This window comes from Pinus tabuliformis, chromosome 5_2 (genome assembly GCF_031772625.1).
Source record: "Pinus tabuliformis cultivar Carrire ecotype Pingquan chromosome 5_2, CPIR1, whole genome shotgun sequence".
Taxonomy (NCBI): domain Eukaryota; kingdom Viridiplantae; phylum Streptophyta; class Pinopsida; order Pinales; family Pinaceae; genus Pinus; species Pinus tabuliformis.
Genome location: NC_142306.1, coordinates 353,184,626 through 353,205,053, shown reverse-complemented (window position 1 = coordinate 353,205,053; position 20,428 = coordinate 353,184,626). Strand labels below are relative to the sequence as shown.

General features: G+C 38.5%; 1 protein-coding gene and 1 pseudogene across 1 annotated transcript; both read right to left on the bottom strand.

Moving 5' to 3' along the window:
• Positions 1 to 1,745: 1,745 nt before the first annotated feature.
• On the bottom strand, positions 1,746 to 2,365 carry LOC149158930 (protein DMR6-LIKE OXYGENASE 1 pseudogene; annotated as a pseudogene).
• Positions 2,366 to 3,689: 1,324 nt separating this feature from the next.
• On the bottom strand, positions 3,690 to 5,452 carry LOC149158929 (GTP-binding nuclear protein Ran1B-like). The gene is made up of 5 exons (XM_089434132.1): positions 5,345 to 5,452; positions 4,996 to 5,072; positions 4,323 to 4,412; positions 4,034 to 4,213; positions 3,690 to 3,759 (listed from the first exon to the last, which is right to left on the bottom strand). Exons 1-5 carry the CDS (start codon positions 5,450 to 5,452, stop codon positions 3,690 to 3,692), a joined length of 525 nt encoding a protein of 174 aa, XP_089290258.1.
• Positions 5,453 to 20,428: the final 14,976 nt, after the last annotated feature.

Genomic DNA, 20,428 nt, shown 5'->3' with positions numbered 1-20,428 from the left:
TGGGTTATTAATATTACCTTTGTTTAGCAAGAGGGGATTCAATTCATTACTAAATTTACGCCCAAGTTTTACGACTTCAAATCGGAGCCAGAAGTTTGGATTTAAGATGCTACCTTAGCTTTGATAAGCGTTCCATCTCCCAGTTTTACTATCGTTAAAGAAGAATCTGTAGACTGTTGAATGGAAAGGACTTTATATTTAGACAATGTGAATCCTTATGCAGAAATCAATCGAGAGCCCAATTAATGAAATGGCGATACCTTTATGTGTTCGACAGGCAACATACCCACAAGAATACCCAGGTAGGCTTGATAGCCACAGTTATCAACTGTACAAGATTGTAGGAATTTTGTTGGTCGCAAGTATGGGTTAGTTTTATGCTTCAATCATGTTATCAAAAATATAGCTTCATCGCTCAACTGGATTATGCAGTATTATAGAGTGAGTATGATATCTAGAACTGGATTACACAATATTATAGAGTGAGTATTCTTTCGCTTGAACGGTCTGTAATGGAACGTTTTTATGCCTACTCGATTTTTTGCTAAAGCAAGTATGGATCCTTCTATTTCATAAAACCCAAAAAAAAAATAGTGTACAATTTTACATGTAGGGAGTACAAGACCTCCAGGTTAGAACCTTATAGTTATACAAAGAAACCCGAACCCATGGAAAAATGAACAAAATTGCAATCTGGCTTCCAGAAAGCACGTGAACTAACCAGCAACACCGCTTTAGGAAAAGCCCTGTTCATCTGAGCCGTCCAATAAAAAGCATTAAGATCAACAATCGAGGAGGATATCGCTCCATCAAAAAGACCGAAGTATAATAGTCCTGCCCCCCAAGTTGCACAAACCACCGCAACTGTTTATCGTCGTTCACTAAATCCAACGGATGATGTTGATATCGCATGGGATAAGAAGGGCCGACGTTAGTGAGCGGGGAAGAGCAGTTTTTGGAACCCTCTCCCTGCCACGTGTTTGAGGGTGAGTGGCATCGCTGCGTTTTCATCAAAACCGCTTTCCAACAGAAAGTCGTGTGATCATCCAGAAACCACCTGGGGGGTAGTAAACTGTGCCGAGACTCCAAAATCTTGAAGGACCGTCCACCGGAAGAAACAGGGCTTTATCTGTGCTTGTGGATCTTCCTTGCCTGAACCTGGAACCTTGAATAGATGAGGGGTTTGTCAGTGAACGAAGATCTGAGGGACTCGTTTCGAACCCCACGATAAATAGAGAGCATCATCTCATTTGCTCTAGGAATATGAGCGACCAGACTAGGTATCCGCCACGCCACAAAACCATCTATCTGATAATGATCACACATGTAGATGTTGAAAGCAAAGGTTGAGTCAAATTGATCCCTGGTCCCAGGTTCTATCTTTAAACTCCAGCTTATCATTTTCTGCATGTTCATGAACAACCTCCTTTAACCTTCTCTGCGACAACTCATGCCAATTTGATGCCACCTTAATCTCTATGCTGATAACACCCTGGTTGGCAAGCAAATCAGCCACTTTGTTCACCGACCTGCGGACATGCTTAAAGCCAACTGTGCGGAGGCTTTGAAGGTGGTGTTGGATCCATTGAAATCCTTGATCATTTTTATTTTAACTTCTTTTTCAAAATATTTTTGATCATTTTTGAAAATTAATACTGTGAACAAACTCATCACAAATATTCTTTAACTGATCACTTATCAAAAGCTTATGAGGTTTCTTATGTAGCCCGTGAATTATTTTGATTTTAACCAAGGAAGACTCGCTTATTACGTTTGATAACAAAGGCATTAACAATGGGTTCTACAACAACCCACTTCCCTTTTCTAAGTACTTGCAAACTGCTGACATCGCCTTGCATTAGAACAGTGATGCCACCTGCGTCTGAATGGCTTCTTAAAGAAAGGGTAACATCTGGGTTTGGGCATGGTGGATAGTAATTTACAAGTAACAGTTGTCCGTTTTCCCCAAAAATATTATTCAAGTAATCAGAATGGAGTCCTAGAGCTTCAGAAATAGCAGCCAGCAGCCTTAAACATAGTGCCCTCACCTCCACAGTGTACTTGCCTGCAATTTCCCTGTAAAAAAAGCTTCAATATTATATTAATCCAAACGAGTTATGATTGCTGCTTTAATGGTTGACATAAAGTTTAATGGCTACCTATAGGCTGCAGGATTTTTAGGCCAAGAGTCGATGACTTCGTGTAATGGAAAACAAGGGTGTCTCAAATATTCCCTCCAGTTAAGGACTTCATCTTTGTGAATATTGACACTTGTAGCAAGCTGAGCCAGTTTCTTTGGATCCTCTGAATAGAGGCATGCACAATCTTCCATCTGCATTTCGAAGAATTCTTTGGCGATTCCCATCATGTTTTTCATCACCCTTTGTGGTACCTCATGGTTCACTATCTGATCATATCATGCAGCTTCAACCATATTAATACTGAATTTGAACAGAATTTTTTTTAAGAATTAATGTTCATAATTGAGATTTTGGAAGTTTATTGAGAGATATTATGAGATTCAAAATTCAAATCTTAAAATTCAAAATTCAAATCTTCAAAACAGTTTATATCTCAATATCATGAGATTCAAAATTCAAAGCCTCATTAATCCAATCCCTTGCGCAAAAAAATCATAACTTGGGACATTGGAGATTGAAGGTTGTACCTGGAAAAAGCCATCCTCCTGACATGCATGTTGGATTTGTTGTATGACTGTGGTTCTGCTAGGGCCATCCAGGTGTTTCAGATCCACCACTGGAATGCTCTCGCAGAAAGATACCTGAGACATGTTGGGTTGTTCCTGGGGAGGCAAAATATATTTGTTCTACACCTCAAAATTGTTTATTCCATTGCATAGTAGTTTCTCAACACCATTAGCATTGGTCTCACTGTGAAGATCCATTCTAGAGGACATGCATCTTTCTTTCCTCTTGATGTTATTGTGAATACAATCTTTTTTCCATATGGATGTTGCATGACTTCTAATCGAAGTTAGAAATTGCAAGTTCGCATTGCAGAAATTGCAATCTGTAGAGCCCCGAATGGAAACAGAGGCTATACGTAGGGTCAACCAATAGTTTTTACCACGGAAACATTGACAGTTGCAACAGAAAGTGTCCCGAATGAAAACAATATTGCAAAGGGAGGATTTGGCCTGTATACAAGGTATTAGCGCTTACTTTATAATATCATTTATTCTAATAGTCTAGCAGGTAAACTATTCATTGTACAAGCTTTATGTAAACCAATTTCAGAGTTAAAATAAATCCTCAGACATCGCCAGAATTTTCAGAGAAAGTTTTAACAAGCCATAATATATTACAAGAAACAATCATCGCAACTAGCATTTCCCCCAATAGTACACAACGAAAGGAACTTGAGCATTCTTGAAATATTTGAAGAGTACAAAAAGTTCTTGTGAAAAATGTGCAAGAGTATATAACGGAAAAAACTATCTTAGCATATAAAAATAGCTCTGTAATGGAGTTGAACTAAGATAGCTTAGCCAACTCCACTGATGAAAACATCTGCACAGTACCCAAATCACATATAGAGAGATGCGATAATGTTGTTCTAAGCCCCAAATACAAATCAGAATTAAATGTCGGAACTCAAGAGCAAACTCCAATGATACAAAACTAATTGAATCCACCAATCCCTAAATATGCAAAATCATCTTAACAAAGCTATTCAAAAGCATCATCATCGTCATCTGGAAGGGGTTGGGCTGCAGTTGCTACAAGTTCTGCCTCGTACCTGACAACATAAAAGATTGTAAGCCAAAGTTTCAATCTTTTAGAAATGGAACAAATTATTTCAATAAAATTTAACAAAAAATAATAAGAAAATAGCATTCTACTTACTGCTGCTAGGTTGCAAGGTCTAACTAAACCTCAGGAGGAGCAAGAGTAGGTGACTCCACAAAATGAAGGTTTGGATCCCTATAAAAATAACCCATTATAGAATCAACGCAATTTTTTTAATATAACATTCATACTAGGGAGCATCAGAAACTAGAGTAAAGGCTCACCCTGAGAGCTTCTGTGCCAAGTACAAGAATGGCTTCTCAAAGTTGTAGTTACTTTTTGCAGATATCTCATAGTACTGAAGATTCTTCTTTCTATGAAAATTAACTTGCTTAGCTTTCACTTGCCTATTCTTCACATCAACCTTGTTTCCACAAAGAACAATAAGAATGTTCTCACACACCCTGAAATTCAAAAAGATATTTAGCTAATTGGTTCAGGCAGTTGTGCCACCACACAATTAAGGAACCTTCATTTCTACTTAGAGATCCAACCCCTCTGCAAAAGAGATACCTGCAAAGATATCTGTGCCACGTTGGGACATTCTTGTAAGTCAATCGTGCAGTAACATCAAACATGATAACTTCACATTGCCCATGAATACTACAACAAACAAAATCCCAATCAATAAATAAGAAGGAAACAAATAAATAGAAGTGGAAAAACACGGAACCCTCGCCAATTCAATCAGGAAAATGCCAACAGAAACAGGAAAAGCAAACCAGTATTGATCAAAACAACCAATAACAGAGTCTGTCTATAAATTCAAAATTAAACTAAATTAAAATTCAAATAAATATAAGTGGAAAAATACAGAACCCTCGCCAATTCAATGAGGAAAATGCCAACAGAAGCAGGAAAAGCAAACCAGTATTGATCAAAACAACCAATAACACAATCTATCTATAAATTCAAAATTAAATTAAATTAAAATTCAAAATAAAGAGACATAAATGAGTAAAACAGAGTGCTGATAAAAAGGAACCAAAAAAGGGCTCATAGTTGCTCCATTGTCATTGATATTGAGGTTAAAAGGTGTTGCTACTAAGCCCACACTACATACATATCAACACGGGAAAATAGAATTGATAAGTCAAAAGTTCTCTTGGGATCGATCCAAGTTTAAATCCATGTAGGACCTTTTTAAACAAAAAGTTGAAAAGGCACCCCAAAAGCTCAAATGTACAGTGCTCCAATCAACAAGTGTCTACTACACTTGCAGAGGATGACAAAAAACACTACTTTCGTAAAGTCCCAAGAGACCTGATTTCAAATGAAAATCAAAATCAGTCTGGCAAAATACAGAAATGGGAAAATAATAAAACTGATTATTGACGTATCTTAACCACATTTTGTCATTAAACCTTACCTGACTGAGCTATAAAGTTAGGTCAGCATTTCATCCTTGGCTTTCTCAACTTGACAAAGCACTAGAGCCTGCAAATCATCAAATCATCAATTCAATTATCATGGACTGAATAAACACTGAGATTATGTATGGTTGTATTGTGTGCTCATCCACATGGATGTCTTACTTTGGGAACATTTGCAGTAAGACTATTCAGAACAGCTTCCACATAACCACAGACTTCTTGAGCCATCATTTTGAGCTCCTCCTCCGGATCTACAGTCCTTCTTACCATGGTTTCCTAGATTATAAACAAGAAAATCAAACTGAGGTTGAATATTAAGTTGGGAAATAATTTTTCTATTCTCATTGTTGTATATGGTCATGGTCTCCTTGGCTAAAATGTGTATTGATTCTTAAATTATTTAATAGCAAACATTTTGATTATGTACATGTGCAACTTACGATGGAACTGTATGTGCTTCATTGCCTATATGCAAGTGTTTCAACACAAGCTATAGTTGTTCACAATTATACTTTGGGTTACATAAAGTAGTCTTGGCCTCTGGCCAGCTAAATATTGCCTACCCTCTACCTTATATCTATTTAAGTTTTAATAGTGGAAATAGTTTGTCTTGAAGATCGAAGAAAACTCAAAGGATGTTAGTCCTAGCTGAAATCAAAGACTAGCTGAATCTATTTTCATTTTCTGCTAAATAGTTCTCTACCAGAGAAGCCAAATTTTTTGGTTACCTGTAATTATTCATAAGTTGAACAATTGTCCAGCAGCACAATGCCTACTTATCTGCAATATAATTGTCCAGCAGAAAATAATGTGACTAGCATGCATTTGAATGCAGTTTACTAATTTTTTAACCTTAAACAGACATGTGAGTACTCGATAACATAAATAACAAAATAAATATAACATGTCCTCCTACTGACACAAGATGTGAATTGATACTCTGTTTCAATTTCTGAGATGAGAGAATTACTTATGAGAATATTTAAGATATCTGCACATTCAGACTGAGGTGGAATTCATCAAATGTTTAAGTTCCCTCCCTCCCTTCAAAAAACCCAAACAACAATCATTTATCAGTCACCCAAAGGATGAAAACATAGACCCACAGACAAAAAAGTAAAATATTGAACAATCTACCTGGCTGGTGGGTAGGTGAAGTAGATGATAATTACTACTGAAAACACTATAAGTCCCATCCATCTATTCGATTCCATGATCTTGACATGCCCATTCCCTATCCATTTTTTTTCTACTGGAAAAATAAATAAACACCTGAAAAAATAGAAAACCATTGGAATCAGATGTATGAAATCAAATATTGTTAATGATTAACATATAGCATCACAAAATAGATACAACAATGTCACGTTTCTTGTATAGTCCAATCATAAGGTGCTTTAGAATAACATTTTAACATCTGGTAGGGTAGATGAAATGAGAATACTATGAATAGAAATATTTGCAAACAAAATCCATGAAACATTCTTCTTTCTCATAGCATACCAAGAGCCATTCATGGATATGCTCATGATCCCATGATGTTTATCAAATACTATGATTCCTTCTGACATACATACCCCACTCTCAACACTTCTAATTAATGAATATTGTTGGTTAGAACTTTGTGAAACGAATCAAGACCAATTTCTCTAATTAATTTAGATGTAAGGTATCAATCTACATGCACCTGGTCATCTAGAAATAATATATTGATGTGCAAAGCAGCTCACAAATCACAACATATCTATTTCATGCCCTGCAAAAACTTGTAAACTCAACCACTGAGATAAAATAATGAAATTAAACAACATTTTGAACTGTTAAAAATAGAAGGAACGAAGGCCAAGTACTATGTAATCCACACAGTCCACCAAGTGAAAAGGCTAGCTAGCCTTGAGTTGCATCTGTGGCTCCAGGAATATCAGTCACTATCCTGAGTGAGATCACCAATAAAAAAAAAATATTATTTATTCAACTTATTGATCATTATCTTAAAACAACTGTAAATAACCTAGTAGAATCCAACATAGTTCCATTTAATCTAACATAAGAATGTACAAATCTATCTAATCCGTAAGAATATCAGTTCCATTTAATCTAACCTAAAGATAGTATAAATCTATCTAAACCTCGAAAATATCACACCTCAATGCTTAAAAGTCAGTATTTAAAAAAACTGACAAAAAAATCTCGGTTCAAGAGTTTATCACCTTACGTAAAAACAACTAAAAAAGTAAAACAATTAAAAAAACTAAAAAAGTAAAACAAAACAAATTAACCTCACAAGCTAGAAGAGACTAATCTTAACTAAACCTAAAACCAAAAAAGTTTAGACCTAAAATGATTCATCTTAACTTCATGTTATCTTTAAGATGATGAGAACAAAAAAATTACTAAAACAAAAAATATTAACCTAGTAAACTAGAATACATTAATAACCATTAAAGTCCACAAAAATCCATGATGTATTAAAGCTAGGTGAAAATTAGAGTAGATCCAACTGAACAACGATCTATCCATCAACCAGCTGAAAACCTCAAAGAGATACCAAATTATAAGAAAAACTATGAATAAACTCCCATTACCAATACTAACCAGCATTATATCCATCTTTATCAATCTATTTTTAAGCTGGGTGAAAAGTTCACTGGGATACCAAATTTAAAGAACTACCGGACAAAGCATAAGAACTATCAGTCATCATCACAAAATGCAACTGTTGGTATTGGATTGCCCCAATATAGGGGAAACCAGTCCAAGAAGCTTTGAAGACTACCCCTGTTATGGGGGAAACCAGCCATTGAACCAGAATAACCATTTCAAAGTAGACCTTGGTTTTCCAAAATGAACAAAGAGGAATGTAATCCTGAACCAAAAAGGCAGGGACATAACCAAGTAATAGTATGCCATTTCCACCTGGCAGAGAGTCAACCAGAGAATTCAAGACACTTTGTGTGAAGACAGAACACATCCAAACCACAAAACCACGAATCATAGAAAAATATCCGCCTGGAAGCCGAACACCTTTGTGAGAGACCAAAAACCACAAAAAGTGAGACGAATCCACCTAGGAGCCAAAGAACTTTGCATGAGGCCACGTGTTAGGCTAGTGGTTCCTTCAGAGTTGGCTCTTCCTCAATCTAGTAGGCAAACGGATACCAATCGTCATCCTCTTCAGACGCGCCACGACCTTGAACAGTTGGAGCATCTACAGTGCCTTCAGCATCCATGTGTCTCTTACTAGCATCCCCAGCTTTATCTTTGTCATGCAGAGCCTTACTGCTTTCACCTTGTTGCTTGTTGCTGATCCCATAAGTACCTATCTCTTCCCTGTTCTGCTTGTTCCCACGACTGGACAGAGTAGCTTGCGTCCCAGACTCTTCCTTGAAAGAAATTGTGATGGTAGTAGTGATTGTAGGCCTGTTTAGTGAATTTCAGAAACAAAATTGTGCGTTGTGAGGGTCAGATAGAGGAGGAAGTGGGAGATCCATAGTGTGGATAACATTGTCCCTCCAACCTCTCCCACTTTTGGTATTTGGGTAGCTATGAGTGGGGTTAATGAGTGAGTTGGGCAATTCAGTAGTTGTGTCCAGGGAGTCTGAGGTGGAACTGGTAGAAGCTCGCGAGTGGTTAAAACCTCCACGTGAACCTCTACACCTACTGTGCATGCGGTGCTTGAGGCGAGCCATGGCTGAATTGACAGCGGAAGAATTGGAATGAAGGCGATGATGAGCGGGAGCAGGGGTGGGCGAACCACAATCAAGAAGACAATGACGGGAATGTGAAAAATGAAAACCATTACCAAAATCCTGACAAGCGAGAATTAGGCAGCAATTGCCTATAGCAGTTCTGAAACACGGTTTAGCCGCTTGTGGAGGACAAAGACCATGGAAAAGGGGAGGAGTAACAAAATGATTTGCAGGGGCCATGGTGTTGAAGGAGGTGAGCTCGTCACAGCTTTTGGAGTCAATAAATGTCACCTGCAAGGTGTTTTTAATCCATCTGCAGTGAGCTCTCGGGATGAAGCACTTAGCTAGATGGCTTCCCAACCCACCGGCGACCCGTCTTGTCATTTAAATGACGATGTTGAAACCCGCATCCGGGTGCGTTTCCTCTGCATTTACCCTTTCCTTTTGCACTAGATCATTGAAATCCTGCAATTGATGAGTATTGGCTATAGTGCTAAGAGCTTCTACATGAAGAGTCTTACCACTTTCAACGCCAATGTTTGCTAGGAGGTCTGCTACTTTGTTACCATTTCAACGAGTGTGCCTAATGGTAATTGCTCTATGAATGAGTAGCCATTGTTCAATTTTTTCCAGCCTTTCCACCAATCTCCAACTGCTACCCATTTTATGTGCTGGAGTTCCCTGTAATATCTGGTTCATCATGTTAATTAAGTTCTGAGAGTCCCCTTCAATTATGAGTGGGAAGAATCTATTGTTCTGAGCCAGGAGAAGTCCTTGCCAAATTCCTTCTAATTCAACTGAGTTGTTTGTATCCCAACCTATTGACCCCATGAATGTTTGGAGAACATTGCCCTTGTGATTTCTAAATATTCCCCCAAATCCTCCTTTAGCTAGATTTCCCTTTAACGCTCCATCAAATTTGAGCAGTACCATGTGTGGTGGGGGTGGAGTGCATTTGTCAGGTGTATCACCAGAGGGAGTGATTTTCCTTAGGTTTACCTACTCAGGTTCCACTGAAGGTTCCAGTTCAGCCATATATTTTGTTCCTGTGGTGTGGATGGGAAATCATCATCAAGCCACGTTTGGAGCATCAAGGTTTGTCATATGTTTTGACATATATTGATCCATGGAACTTCTATGGGAGAGGAATGGTCTTTGATGATGTGGCTATTTCTCTCTTTCCAGATTGTCCACATGATGAAACCTGGTATTAGCTTCCATAAGGCATTTAATATTTTTCTTTTGTAAGGGCGAGGTGCCCAAGAACGAATAGTGCTGGTTGAATTCTCCTTATTTCATCCATCTCTTTGACATTTGAAGCTAACCTTCTCCCAAAGTCGGGTTTCTAACAAACATGAGTTTAGGAGATGTTCCTTAGTTTCTTCTGCCTATTTACAATTTGGGCAGATGGAAGGTCCGTGAAAACTTCGTTTCCTTAGATTATCCCAAGTAAGGATTCTATTTTGGCACGGCAACCAAAGAAAGGTGGAGATTTTTGGCCAAATTGGTGGTTCCCAAATTTTGTGCCAGAGGCTATCCTTGACAGTATGGTCCCTTAGTATTATATGATATGCTTCCCGGGAAGTGAAGGTACCTCTCCTTTCATAACCCCATCTGATGATGTCTTTCTTATCTGATTGGCGAATTTTCCTGTTTGAGAGTTCCATATCCAGGCTATCTTTGATGGATTGCGTGGCTTGCCCAAGAATGATGTTTGAGCATAACCATTGCCTATAACCTTGGTTGTGAACTTCCTCCCAAATTTTATTTACTTTGATCATCGGTTGCTCTACATAATCCTAAAGCTGGTGGGGCATGAGTAGGTCCTTCAATTTTTTTGGAGCTTGTACATTTTTGCGCCTTCTGGTGGTGTGAAATTTCTCCATGTCTCTATTATCAGGTTATGAAAATCAGGGTGATTCAACCAAAAGGCTTCAAAGAAAAAGGGCCTGCGAACATTGTCTCTCAATCTTTGCTAGTGAAGCCTAATAGGCCAATGGTCCGAGCTAGAGAGTGGCAATATAGAGGCCAAGAGATCCCCGCCAAGATGTATTGCATTATCAGAGATCAGGAATCTATCTAACCGAGATGCAATTTGGTAGGCATCTGCATGCTTGTTGTTCCAAGTTTAAACTCCATTGTTGAATTCCATATCTATAAGCCTGTTGTTATGAATGTAGTTTTTGAAGTGCGTGCTTTCACAATCTAGCTTGATCCGTCCTCCTCTCTTTTCCTCCAATCTTGTAATCATGTTGAAGTCCCCTCCTGTGATCCAAAGTGAGTGGGATCTTTCTAAGTTTATCTGAGTTAGGGTGTTCAGTGTGTCTACTTTGTTTGTTGCCTCCTAGGGGAAGTAGACATTAGTTAAGTGTCCATGAACATTTGTCCCTATTAAACGAAACTTTGCCTGAATAAAGTGCTTATTGGCATGTATGTTGGTAAGTGTTATAGCTCTATCATCCCAAACAATGGCTAGAGCTCCTGAGGCTCCCATGGCTTCCACCACCACTTCTTTGCTTCCTGGCCACACTTTGGCAAGGATCTGATCCAACGTTGTGGAATTACACTTGGTATCCTACAAGAAGAGAATTTTAGGCTTTTCTTGTTGTAGAATGTTCTTTATTAATCATCCCTTCCTTAGGCTATTGAGCCCTTTGATGTTACATGAGATGAGCTTCATGATTCACGATTGGGAAGGGGATTACAGTATTTGGTGAGCTTGGAGTATCTTCCAGATTCCACCAGCATCTCCCCTATACGGATGGTTCTCTGAAGATCGATTTTTTGTCCTCATTTCTTGTTGTCTTTGAAGATATTTCTTCCATCCCACTAACTACCAGTTTGGACGCCTAATGATCTTTGCTTTTGTGCTCTTGAGAGAATTACTTCTAAGCTCTCTTGCTGTTGCCTAGGAATTTTGTCATATTCCTTTTTCTTACAAGCCTTTTCAAGTCACAGTATATCTAGATCTCCGATGTCAAAGCTCTCTGGTTCCTCTTCCATGTGTTGTACTATTTCCTGCTCTACCTCTATATCATCTACAATCGTGAGCTGCATCTGAGTGCTATCTACCTCCATACCTTGAGCAGTCCTTTTCTGCATGTTACTAGGAGAGGGCATTTTGGTGTCCGCAGGTTGCTTAGAAGTGAGGGGTTTCTTTGAGCTTGATGGAGCAGAATGGGCGGAAGTCTTAGGAATGGCTTCAGGTTGTTTCTGATTATCTAAAATATGAACCTCCGGCTGGAGCAGGATTTCAAAGTTGTTGCTTGTTGATGTTGGAAATAATACTGAGAGGGGGGGGGGTGAATCAGTATTATCAAGTCACTTATTTTCTTTTTCAAACCCAAATCATATATGCTACTTCAGTTAGATAAAACTGCGTATATACGCAGCTACAGAGAAGGAAACCTGCGTATGCAATGCAGACTTGTAAATTAATTTATCTTACTGATGGTGATCATTAATCTGTGTATTAGGATCAAATAAACAGTAACCAGAAATAGTAAAACAGATCTGAAGACAATCACACACACAAGAACACAAGATATAAGGTGGAAACCCAATGTGGGTGAAAACCACTTGCTGCAATTTGTCTCTATCTTCTTTTAATTAGAAACTTCTTTTTACAATGTACTGGTGCAGTCCTTTACTAGTACGCAGGTTGCAACCTGCAGAGAGCTATAACCCTCTCTCGTTCTCTAGCTTCTCCTGGAAGGGAGCTACAACCCCCTTAGCTCTTGCACTAGCCAAGATACTAGTACGTAGGTGTTGGCCTACAGAAGGCTACAACCTTCTCTTTCTTCCAGGGACCACGTTTCATGAATTTTCAGACTGGATCCATGAACATCAATCAATCATCAAGAATTTCTGCATCAAAAAATCTCCTTTTCATCATTAGAACCGAATCAAGTAGATACTTCTCTGACAGTTGTACCCAAAACACAGTAACAGTAACCACACACCAAATTCTGAACCCAGAACACTGCAGCAATAAACAGAAGTAGCTAGATCACAACTCAAAAGATATACGCTACTTCAATAACCTGAAACCTGCATGCATATGCTTCTGTGTTTGGAGAAACCTGCATATACGCTGTTTTTATTCACTGAACCAGCGTGTATACGCACCTTTGCTTCACTAAACCTGCGTACAGATCTATAAAGGATAATTCACACTTTCAGATATTCAGACACTAATTAACCCAGATTATCAGATTTATAGATCAAGCATGCGCCACATATAACAGATCAAAATCATACAAAGATACTATCATTCAAGTCTAAAGATTATGACCCATCAATAAAACTTATCCTTCTCTTTGCACTAAGGTTCCTCCTTCATTTAGATCCAGATCTGCACCATAACCTCAATCACCAATGTTTCAGATCTAGCACTTATTAGATATTCAATTAATTCAGATCATCTTTTTCCAAATGATCTCCTTCCTCTTTTATAGTCTTAGGCCTTTCACAATACCAATGTCCAAAACCATAATAAACCAATACCAAGGACCTAATACATGGGATCAACACTTCTGACGAGATACCATGGTCCAAAACCATAGGTTCAAATACCAAGGACTAATTACCACGGACCAAAAGTAAGTTCTCCAACATATACTTGCTTTTCCTTGCATGAAAGTGCGTGTATACACATACGCGCCTTTGTAACGTCTAACTCGCGTGTATACGCGCTTTCGTCTAGGTGAACCTGCGTATATATCTTTTTCTTTCATTCTGAGAGCCTGTACTGAGATTTGTCACCAAAGTGAGTTGCCATCAAGGACAACACCTGTGCCATAGCTCCAATCCTATGCCATAATGCCAACAATCTCCCCCTTTGGACTTGATGGAAACCCCAAGATCCTTAAATTCATTCTCCCCCTTTGTCATCAAGGGCAAAGGGTTGTGCTCCCCCTGAGTAAATGCTGAAATCTTTGCCCTGCTGTGCTGACCATGCTCCCCCTGACTATAGGCAAGATCTGCAAAAAGATGTTTTTCAAGAAGAACCTTACATCATAAAGGACCTTCCTATCACCAAAAGACTCAATACATACATCCATCACCCAACCAAGTGGGGATCATCCACCCAACCAAGTGGGGATACATCATAAATTTACATATGACAACCAAGTACATTACATTTTCATCCCAGGCATAGTGGGGAAACCAAAATAGGTTGTTACATGACTTTGACACCATAAAAGAGATACATGACATAGAGACGAAATATATAGAGCAAGACTTATGAAATTCACCAATAACTTATATCAACAGCATTTGTCAATCACCTATTCAGATCAGCAACCATGATTTCCTTCTGTTTTCCCTCTGCATTTGTTCCACCTGAAACCAACAACATTTGTGAACTAGAACCAAAAGCTTCTAATATAATGCCAACAATGCATCATTAGAAGTTTATCTGCTCCCCCTGAACCTGTGCCAGATGGTCTCTGTCAGACCCATATCAGACTATCTTCAACCAGAGCCTGTTCCTACTGATATCCATCAACCCTCCATATACGCGACTGTCTCTGCACAAACAGGCGTATGTACGCGGATCCTCCTCAGGAAACTCGCGTACACCCATTTTTCTCTGAAACAGACAAGTTTTAACAGCAAGATGATGCATCAACTACTCCCAGCTTCTGTCTGAGATATTCAAAAGTTTCGCTGGGTAGTGGTTTGGTGAGAATATCAACAACTTGTTCCTTAGAAGGAACATGCTCCAATTTGACCTTTTGTTCCAACACTTGTTCCCGGAGAAAGTGATACTTGATCGGTATGTGCTTGGTCTTTGAATGCATGACTGGGTTCTTTGAAATGCTGATTGCACTTGTATTATCACATAAGATGGAGATAGGTGGTGTACAAGTGATCTGAAAATCCTGCAAGGTTTGCATCATCCAAAGGAGTTGAGTGCAGCAAGATGCAGCAGCCACATATTCCGCTTCAGCTGTAGATAAAGAAATCGAACTCTGTTTCTTGCTGAACCAAGATACTAATCTGGAACCCATAAAGAATGCACCACCACGTGTGCTCTTTCTGTCATCCACGCTTCCACCCAAATCTGCATCTGTATAAGCATGAAGAGTGAGATCTGTATCTCTAGGATACCATAAGCCATAGTTTTGAGTTCCTTGAAGATACTTGAAAATTCTCTTCACTGCCTGAAGATGAGTTTCCTTTGGATTTGCCTGAAATCTTCCAACTATTCCCACTGCATGCATGATGTCTGGTCGGGTACCTGTCAAATAAAGCAGACTTCCAATCATGGATCTATAGGTTGGTTGATGCACTATTGCTGATTCATCATTTGCACTGAGGTTGCATCCTGTAACCATAGGGGCACATACTGGTTTTGCATCTTCCATGCCATATTTCTTCAAGATCTACTTGAGATACTTGGTTTGAGACACAAAGATACCGCCTTCATTTTGTTGGATTTGCAATCCAAGAAAATATGGCAGTTCTCCAAGCAAAGACATTTCGAATTCTTTTTGCATCAACAAGGCAAAGCTTTGACTCATAGCTTCTTCATTGTTGCCAAAAATAATATCATCTACATACACAACAAGTATTAGCAATTTGTCATTTTCAATTTTTATATAAAGATTGCTATCTGTTGATCCTTTTGAAAAACCTTGTTGATGAAGATATTTGTCCAAACGGTAGTACCAAGCCCTTGGAGCCTGTTTAAGACCATAGAGAGCCTTTTTTAGTCTGCATACAAGATTTGGATCATTCCCAAGAATGAAACCATCTGGTTGCTCGATGTACACTTCTTCTTCTAAGTCTCCATTCAGAAAGGCTGATTTTACATCCATTTGAAATACTTTGAACTTCTGAAAGCTAGAGAGAGCAAGGAACATTCTGATGGCCTCAAGTCTAGCAACGGGAGCAAAAGTTTCTTCAAAGTCTATTCCTTCTTGTTGAGCATACCCTTTACAGACAAGTCTGGCCTTGTTTCTAATCACTTCCCCATTTTCATTCAACTTGTTTTTGAAGATCCATTTTGTCCCTATGACATTCTTATCTTTTGGTCTAGGAACCAACTCCCAAGTGTTATTCTTTTCAATCTGCTCAAGTTCTTCATCCATTGCCTTGACCCAACATTCATCCTTGCATGCTTCTTTTACATTTTGCGGTTCAGTGGAGGAGAGTAAGGCCAAATAGCTTGAGGCTTCTACAATTGTTCTTCTTGTTTGTATACCTGCCTCTTTCTGCCCCAAAATTTGAGATTCTGGATGATTCTTCTGAACGTACCTGGATGGAGTCTTCTCTTCTATTCTTATCTGTTCTTCTGGTGCCTCTTGAGCTTCTTCTTCATCACATTTCTGATTTGATGTTGAAGGATAGTCCTCATCATCTTCAAGATCTTCAGAATTCACTTGCCTTGGAATGTTTCCTTCTTCATCAACCACTACATCAATGTTGTCAACAATTTTTCCAAGTATTTTGTTGTAACACTTATATGCCTTGCTGTGAGGAGAATAACCAAGGAGAATGCCTTCATCTGCTCTAGGTTCAAACTTGCCAAGATTTTCATCATTATTTTTAATATAGCATTTGCTTCCAAAAATTTTGAAATATTTTACCGAAGGAGTCTCACCATACCAGAGCTCATGAGGAGTTTGAGTGATGTTCACTCGGACATTTGTCTTGTTGAGAATAACAACTGCAGAAAATGCGGCTTCACCCCCAGAAAGTTGCGGGAGTTCCAGACTCATCAAGCATTGCACGAGCCATTTGTTGAACCGTTCTATTCATCCTTTCCACTACTGCATTTTGCTGAGGAGTCCTAGCTATAGAGAATTCCCTTCTTATTCCATGTTCTTCACAGAAATCGAAAAATTCATTCGAGGTAAATTTCTCCTCCTAGATCCGACCTGAGGCATTTGATTTTGAGATCTGATTCGTTCTCCACCAAGGCTTTGAATGTTTTTTATTTTTCAAAGGCTTCGTCTTTGTGCTTCATAAGTCCTATCCAACATATCCTGGAATAGTCATCAATGAATAATATAAAGTATTCTTCTCATCGAGGTGACCTTTTCCTAGTTGGTCCACATACATCAGTATGGACAAGTTCAAGCGGCCTGCTGGCTGATCCTTCCTTTTCAGGGAAGTTAGTTCTGGTTTGCTTACCAAACTGGCATGATTTGCATATTGTATTGTCTGGGATTCTGATGTATGGAAGACCACGAACTTCCTGGTATTTGCATGCTTTCCTTATTAGTGAGAAACTAAGATGCCCCAATCTTTTGTGCTATAGCCAGTGTTCATCATTCTTGCTCAGATAGCATTGATGTTGTCCTTCTTTGAATATGTATAAACTATTTAGAGTCCTTACACCTTTGATCACTGTTTTTCCTGTATCAAGATCACGAATGCTACATCCATTTGATTGAAATATTAACTTAGTTCCTTGATCGCACATTTGGCTGACACTTAATAGATTATGCTTTAAGCCATCAACGTACATGACATTTCTAGCTTTGACCCTTTCTTTCAACTTAACAGAACCTTTACCTTTTATGAGAGCAGGGGTGTTATTTCCAAAAGAAACCTTCTTCTCCTTCTCTAAGGCACTATATGACTGAAGTTTTTCTTTATCACCTGTCATATGTTTCGAACATCCATTGTCGATGTACCATTGATTTTCTTGCCCTTCCACATATAAGGCTATACCACATCTTTCTGGTTGTGGTTCTTTGATTCTCCATGATTTGGCACTTGAGGCTTGCTCCTTCTAAGTTGTCTGCCGAGACCTGATCCTGCATTTAGAATCTTCATGACCAAAATTGTTACAAATAGAACATTCTATTTCATTTTCAAGAGCATAGAAGTTGTTGTAGGTCCTTTTCATGATCCCAGTCATACTCCTCTGTTTATGAGCTTCTCTAGTCATGATTGTCTTATAGGCAACACATTGAGCTACTTTGTGACAAAATTTATGACATGAAAAACATTGGCCATTGAAGAAACTCCTGTGATTATCAAATCTACCATCCAAATGGTTGTAGTTCCTATTGACATCCATTCTTGAGGCAAATTGAGAAGGTTTTCCCTGTGGCCGGTTGTAGCTTCTGTTTGTCCTTAAAGTAGATTGCTCTCGATTTACTTGGTAGTCTTTGTTCATTTTTGAAGTAAATTTTCCCTGATTTACCTGGTGATTTCCATTGGGTCTTTCTTCACTTCTCCTTGCAGCGTCAAGATAACTCTTGGAGGTAGATGGTTTCTGCGCTTGATTTGTTTCTTCATTATATCCCAGACCTGTCTTGATTAGTGGAGAGCACTACACTTTGATAATCTCATTTAACGTGTCACATCCTTTAACAAATCTAAGATTAAGAGCTTTTGTTTTCTCAATCTCTTTTCTTAGTCCCCCAATTTCACATTCTAACTTTTCATGATGTTTTTCGTTTTCAGCAAGTTGGAATTGTAGAGTATCTATGATCACATTCTTCTCTTCTAAACAAATTTTGAGTCTAGAAATCTCTTCATAAAGACTTTCTTCATCTATAGCATCCACGAAATCATCATCTTCAAAAGCCATTAAAAGTTTATATTTGTTACCTTGATCATCTTCGTCACTATTTGAAAGTTCATCACTATCTTCATGAGTGTAATAGCTTTTCTTATTTACATTCTGTTTCTTGTTCCATCTAACAGGTTCCTTCCCCTTGTCAATCTTATCTTTATGAGGACATTTGGTAGCATAGTGACCGACTCTTCCACAAGCAAAGCATTTGAAAGGTAACTTACCTCTGAATCTTCTAGCACCCCATTGAAGGTTCTTGACAAAATTTGATTCTTCCTCTTCTGATGACACGTGTCCTGGATCATAGTAATCTCCTTTGCCTGAAGCCTTGAAAGTAGCTTCTCTTCTGTCTGATGGTCCTCCTTTCCTCATTCCATAAGCAGTCAGAATTCCGCACAACAATGACATGGTAAGGTTTCGTAGATTCTCTTTTTCTTCTATTGCAGAAACTTTAGATTCAAACCTAGGGGACAAAGATCTTAGAACCTTTTCAACCACAACAACCTCTTTTATTTCTTCACCCAAATTTTTCATACAATTAACAATCTAATCTACACAAAGGAAATAGTTAGTCACACTTTCATCATTGTGCATTCTGAGATTTTCATACTGAATTCTGAGGGTTTGAAGTTTTGCTCATTTTACTTGTTCATCTCCTTCATGGCTCAGAACAATCTTGTCCCATATTTCTTTTGCGGATTTATACTGCATAACCTTCATGAATTCCGATTGAGATAGACATCCTAATAGAGTATTGACAACCTTTGCATTTGTTTCATATTTCTTCTTTTCAGCCGGATCTGTAGGAGTTGCTGATGGAAAAGTGTACCCTGTATCTATGATATCCCATACTTCTGTACCAAGAGATTGCAGATAGGCTGTGAATTTTACCTTCCAATAGACGATGTTGGTCCCATCAAAAATTGGTGGCCTGATAGATGCTTCTCTCTTTTAGTTGCTCATGATGATGGATCTTCCTTCAAGCGATCAAGCTTCTTCAGAAGGACTTGCTCTGATACCAATTGTTGGAAATAATACTGAGAGGGGGGGGGTGAATCAGTATTATCAAGTCACTTATTTTCTTTTTCAAACCCAGATCATATACGCTACTTCAGTTAGATAAAACCATGTATATACGCAGCTACAGAGAAGGAAACCCGCGTATGCAATGTAGACTTATAAATTAATTTATCTTACTAATGTTGATCATTAATTTGTGTATTAGGATCAAATAAATAGTAACCAGAAATAGTAAAACAGATCTATAGACAATCACACACACAAGAACACAAGATATAAGGTGGAAACCCAATGTGGGTGAAAACTACCTGCTGCAATTCGTCTCTATCTTCTTTTAATTAGAAACTTATTTTTACAATGTATTGGTGCAGTCCTTTACCAGTACGCAGGCTGCAACTTGTAGAGAGCTACAACCTCTCTTGTTCTCCAGCTTCTCCTGGAAGGGAGCTACAACCCCCTTAGCTCTTGCACTAGCCAAGATACTAGTACGTAGGTGCTGGCCTACAGAAGGCTACAACCTTCTCTTTCTTCCAGGGACCACGTTTCATGAATTTTCAGACTGGATCCATGAACATCAATCAATTATCAAGAATTTTTGCATCAAACAATCTCCTTTTCACCAATTAGAACTGAATCAAGTAGATACTTCTCTAACAGTTGTACCCAAAACACAATAACAGTAACCACACACCAAATTCTGAACCCAGAACACTGCAGTAATAAATAGAAGCAGCTAGATCACAACTCAAAAGATATACGCTACTTCAATAACCTGAAACTTGCGTGCATATGCTTCTGTGTTTGGAGAAACCTGCGTATACGCTGTTTTTATTCACTGAACCAGCATGTATACGTGCCTTCGCTTCACTGAACCTGCATACAGATCTATAAAATATAATTCTCTCTTTCAAATATTCAGACATTAATTAACCCAGATTATCAGATTTATAGATCAAGCATGCGCCACATATAACAGATCAAAATCATACAAAGATA

Bases quoted from the DNA above. Each gene is read 5' to 3' on its own strand.
- LOC149158929 (XM_089434132.1), bottom strand. From the start codon at position 5,452: ATGGTAAGAAGGACTGTAGATCCGGAGGAGGAGCTCAAAATGATGGCT. The intron at 4,214-4,322 runs GTATCTCTTTTG...TTTGAATTTCAG, and splicing joins TGGCACAGATATCTTTGCAG to GGTGTGTGAGAACATTCTTA. The intron at 3,760-4,033 runs GTGAGCCTTTAC...TTATGTTGTCAG, and splicing joins TTGGCACAGAAGCTCTCAGG to GTACGAGGCAGAACTTGTAG.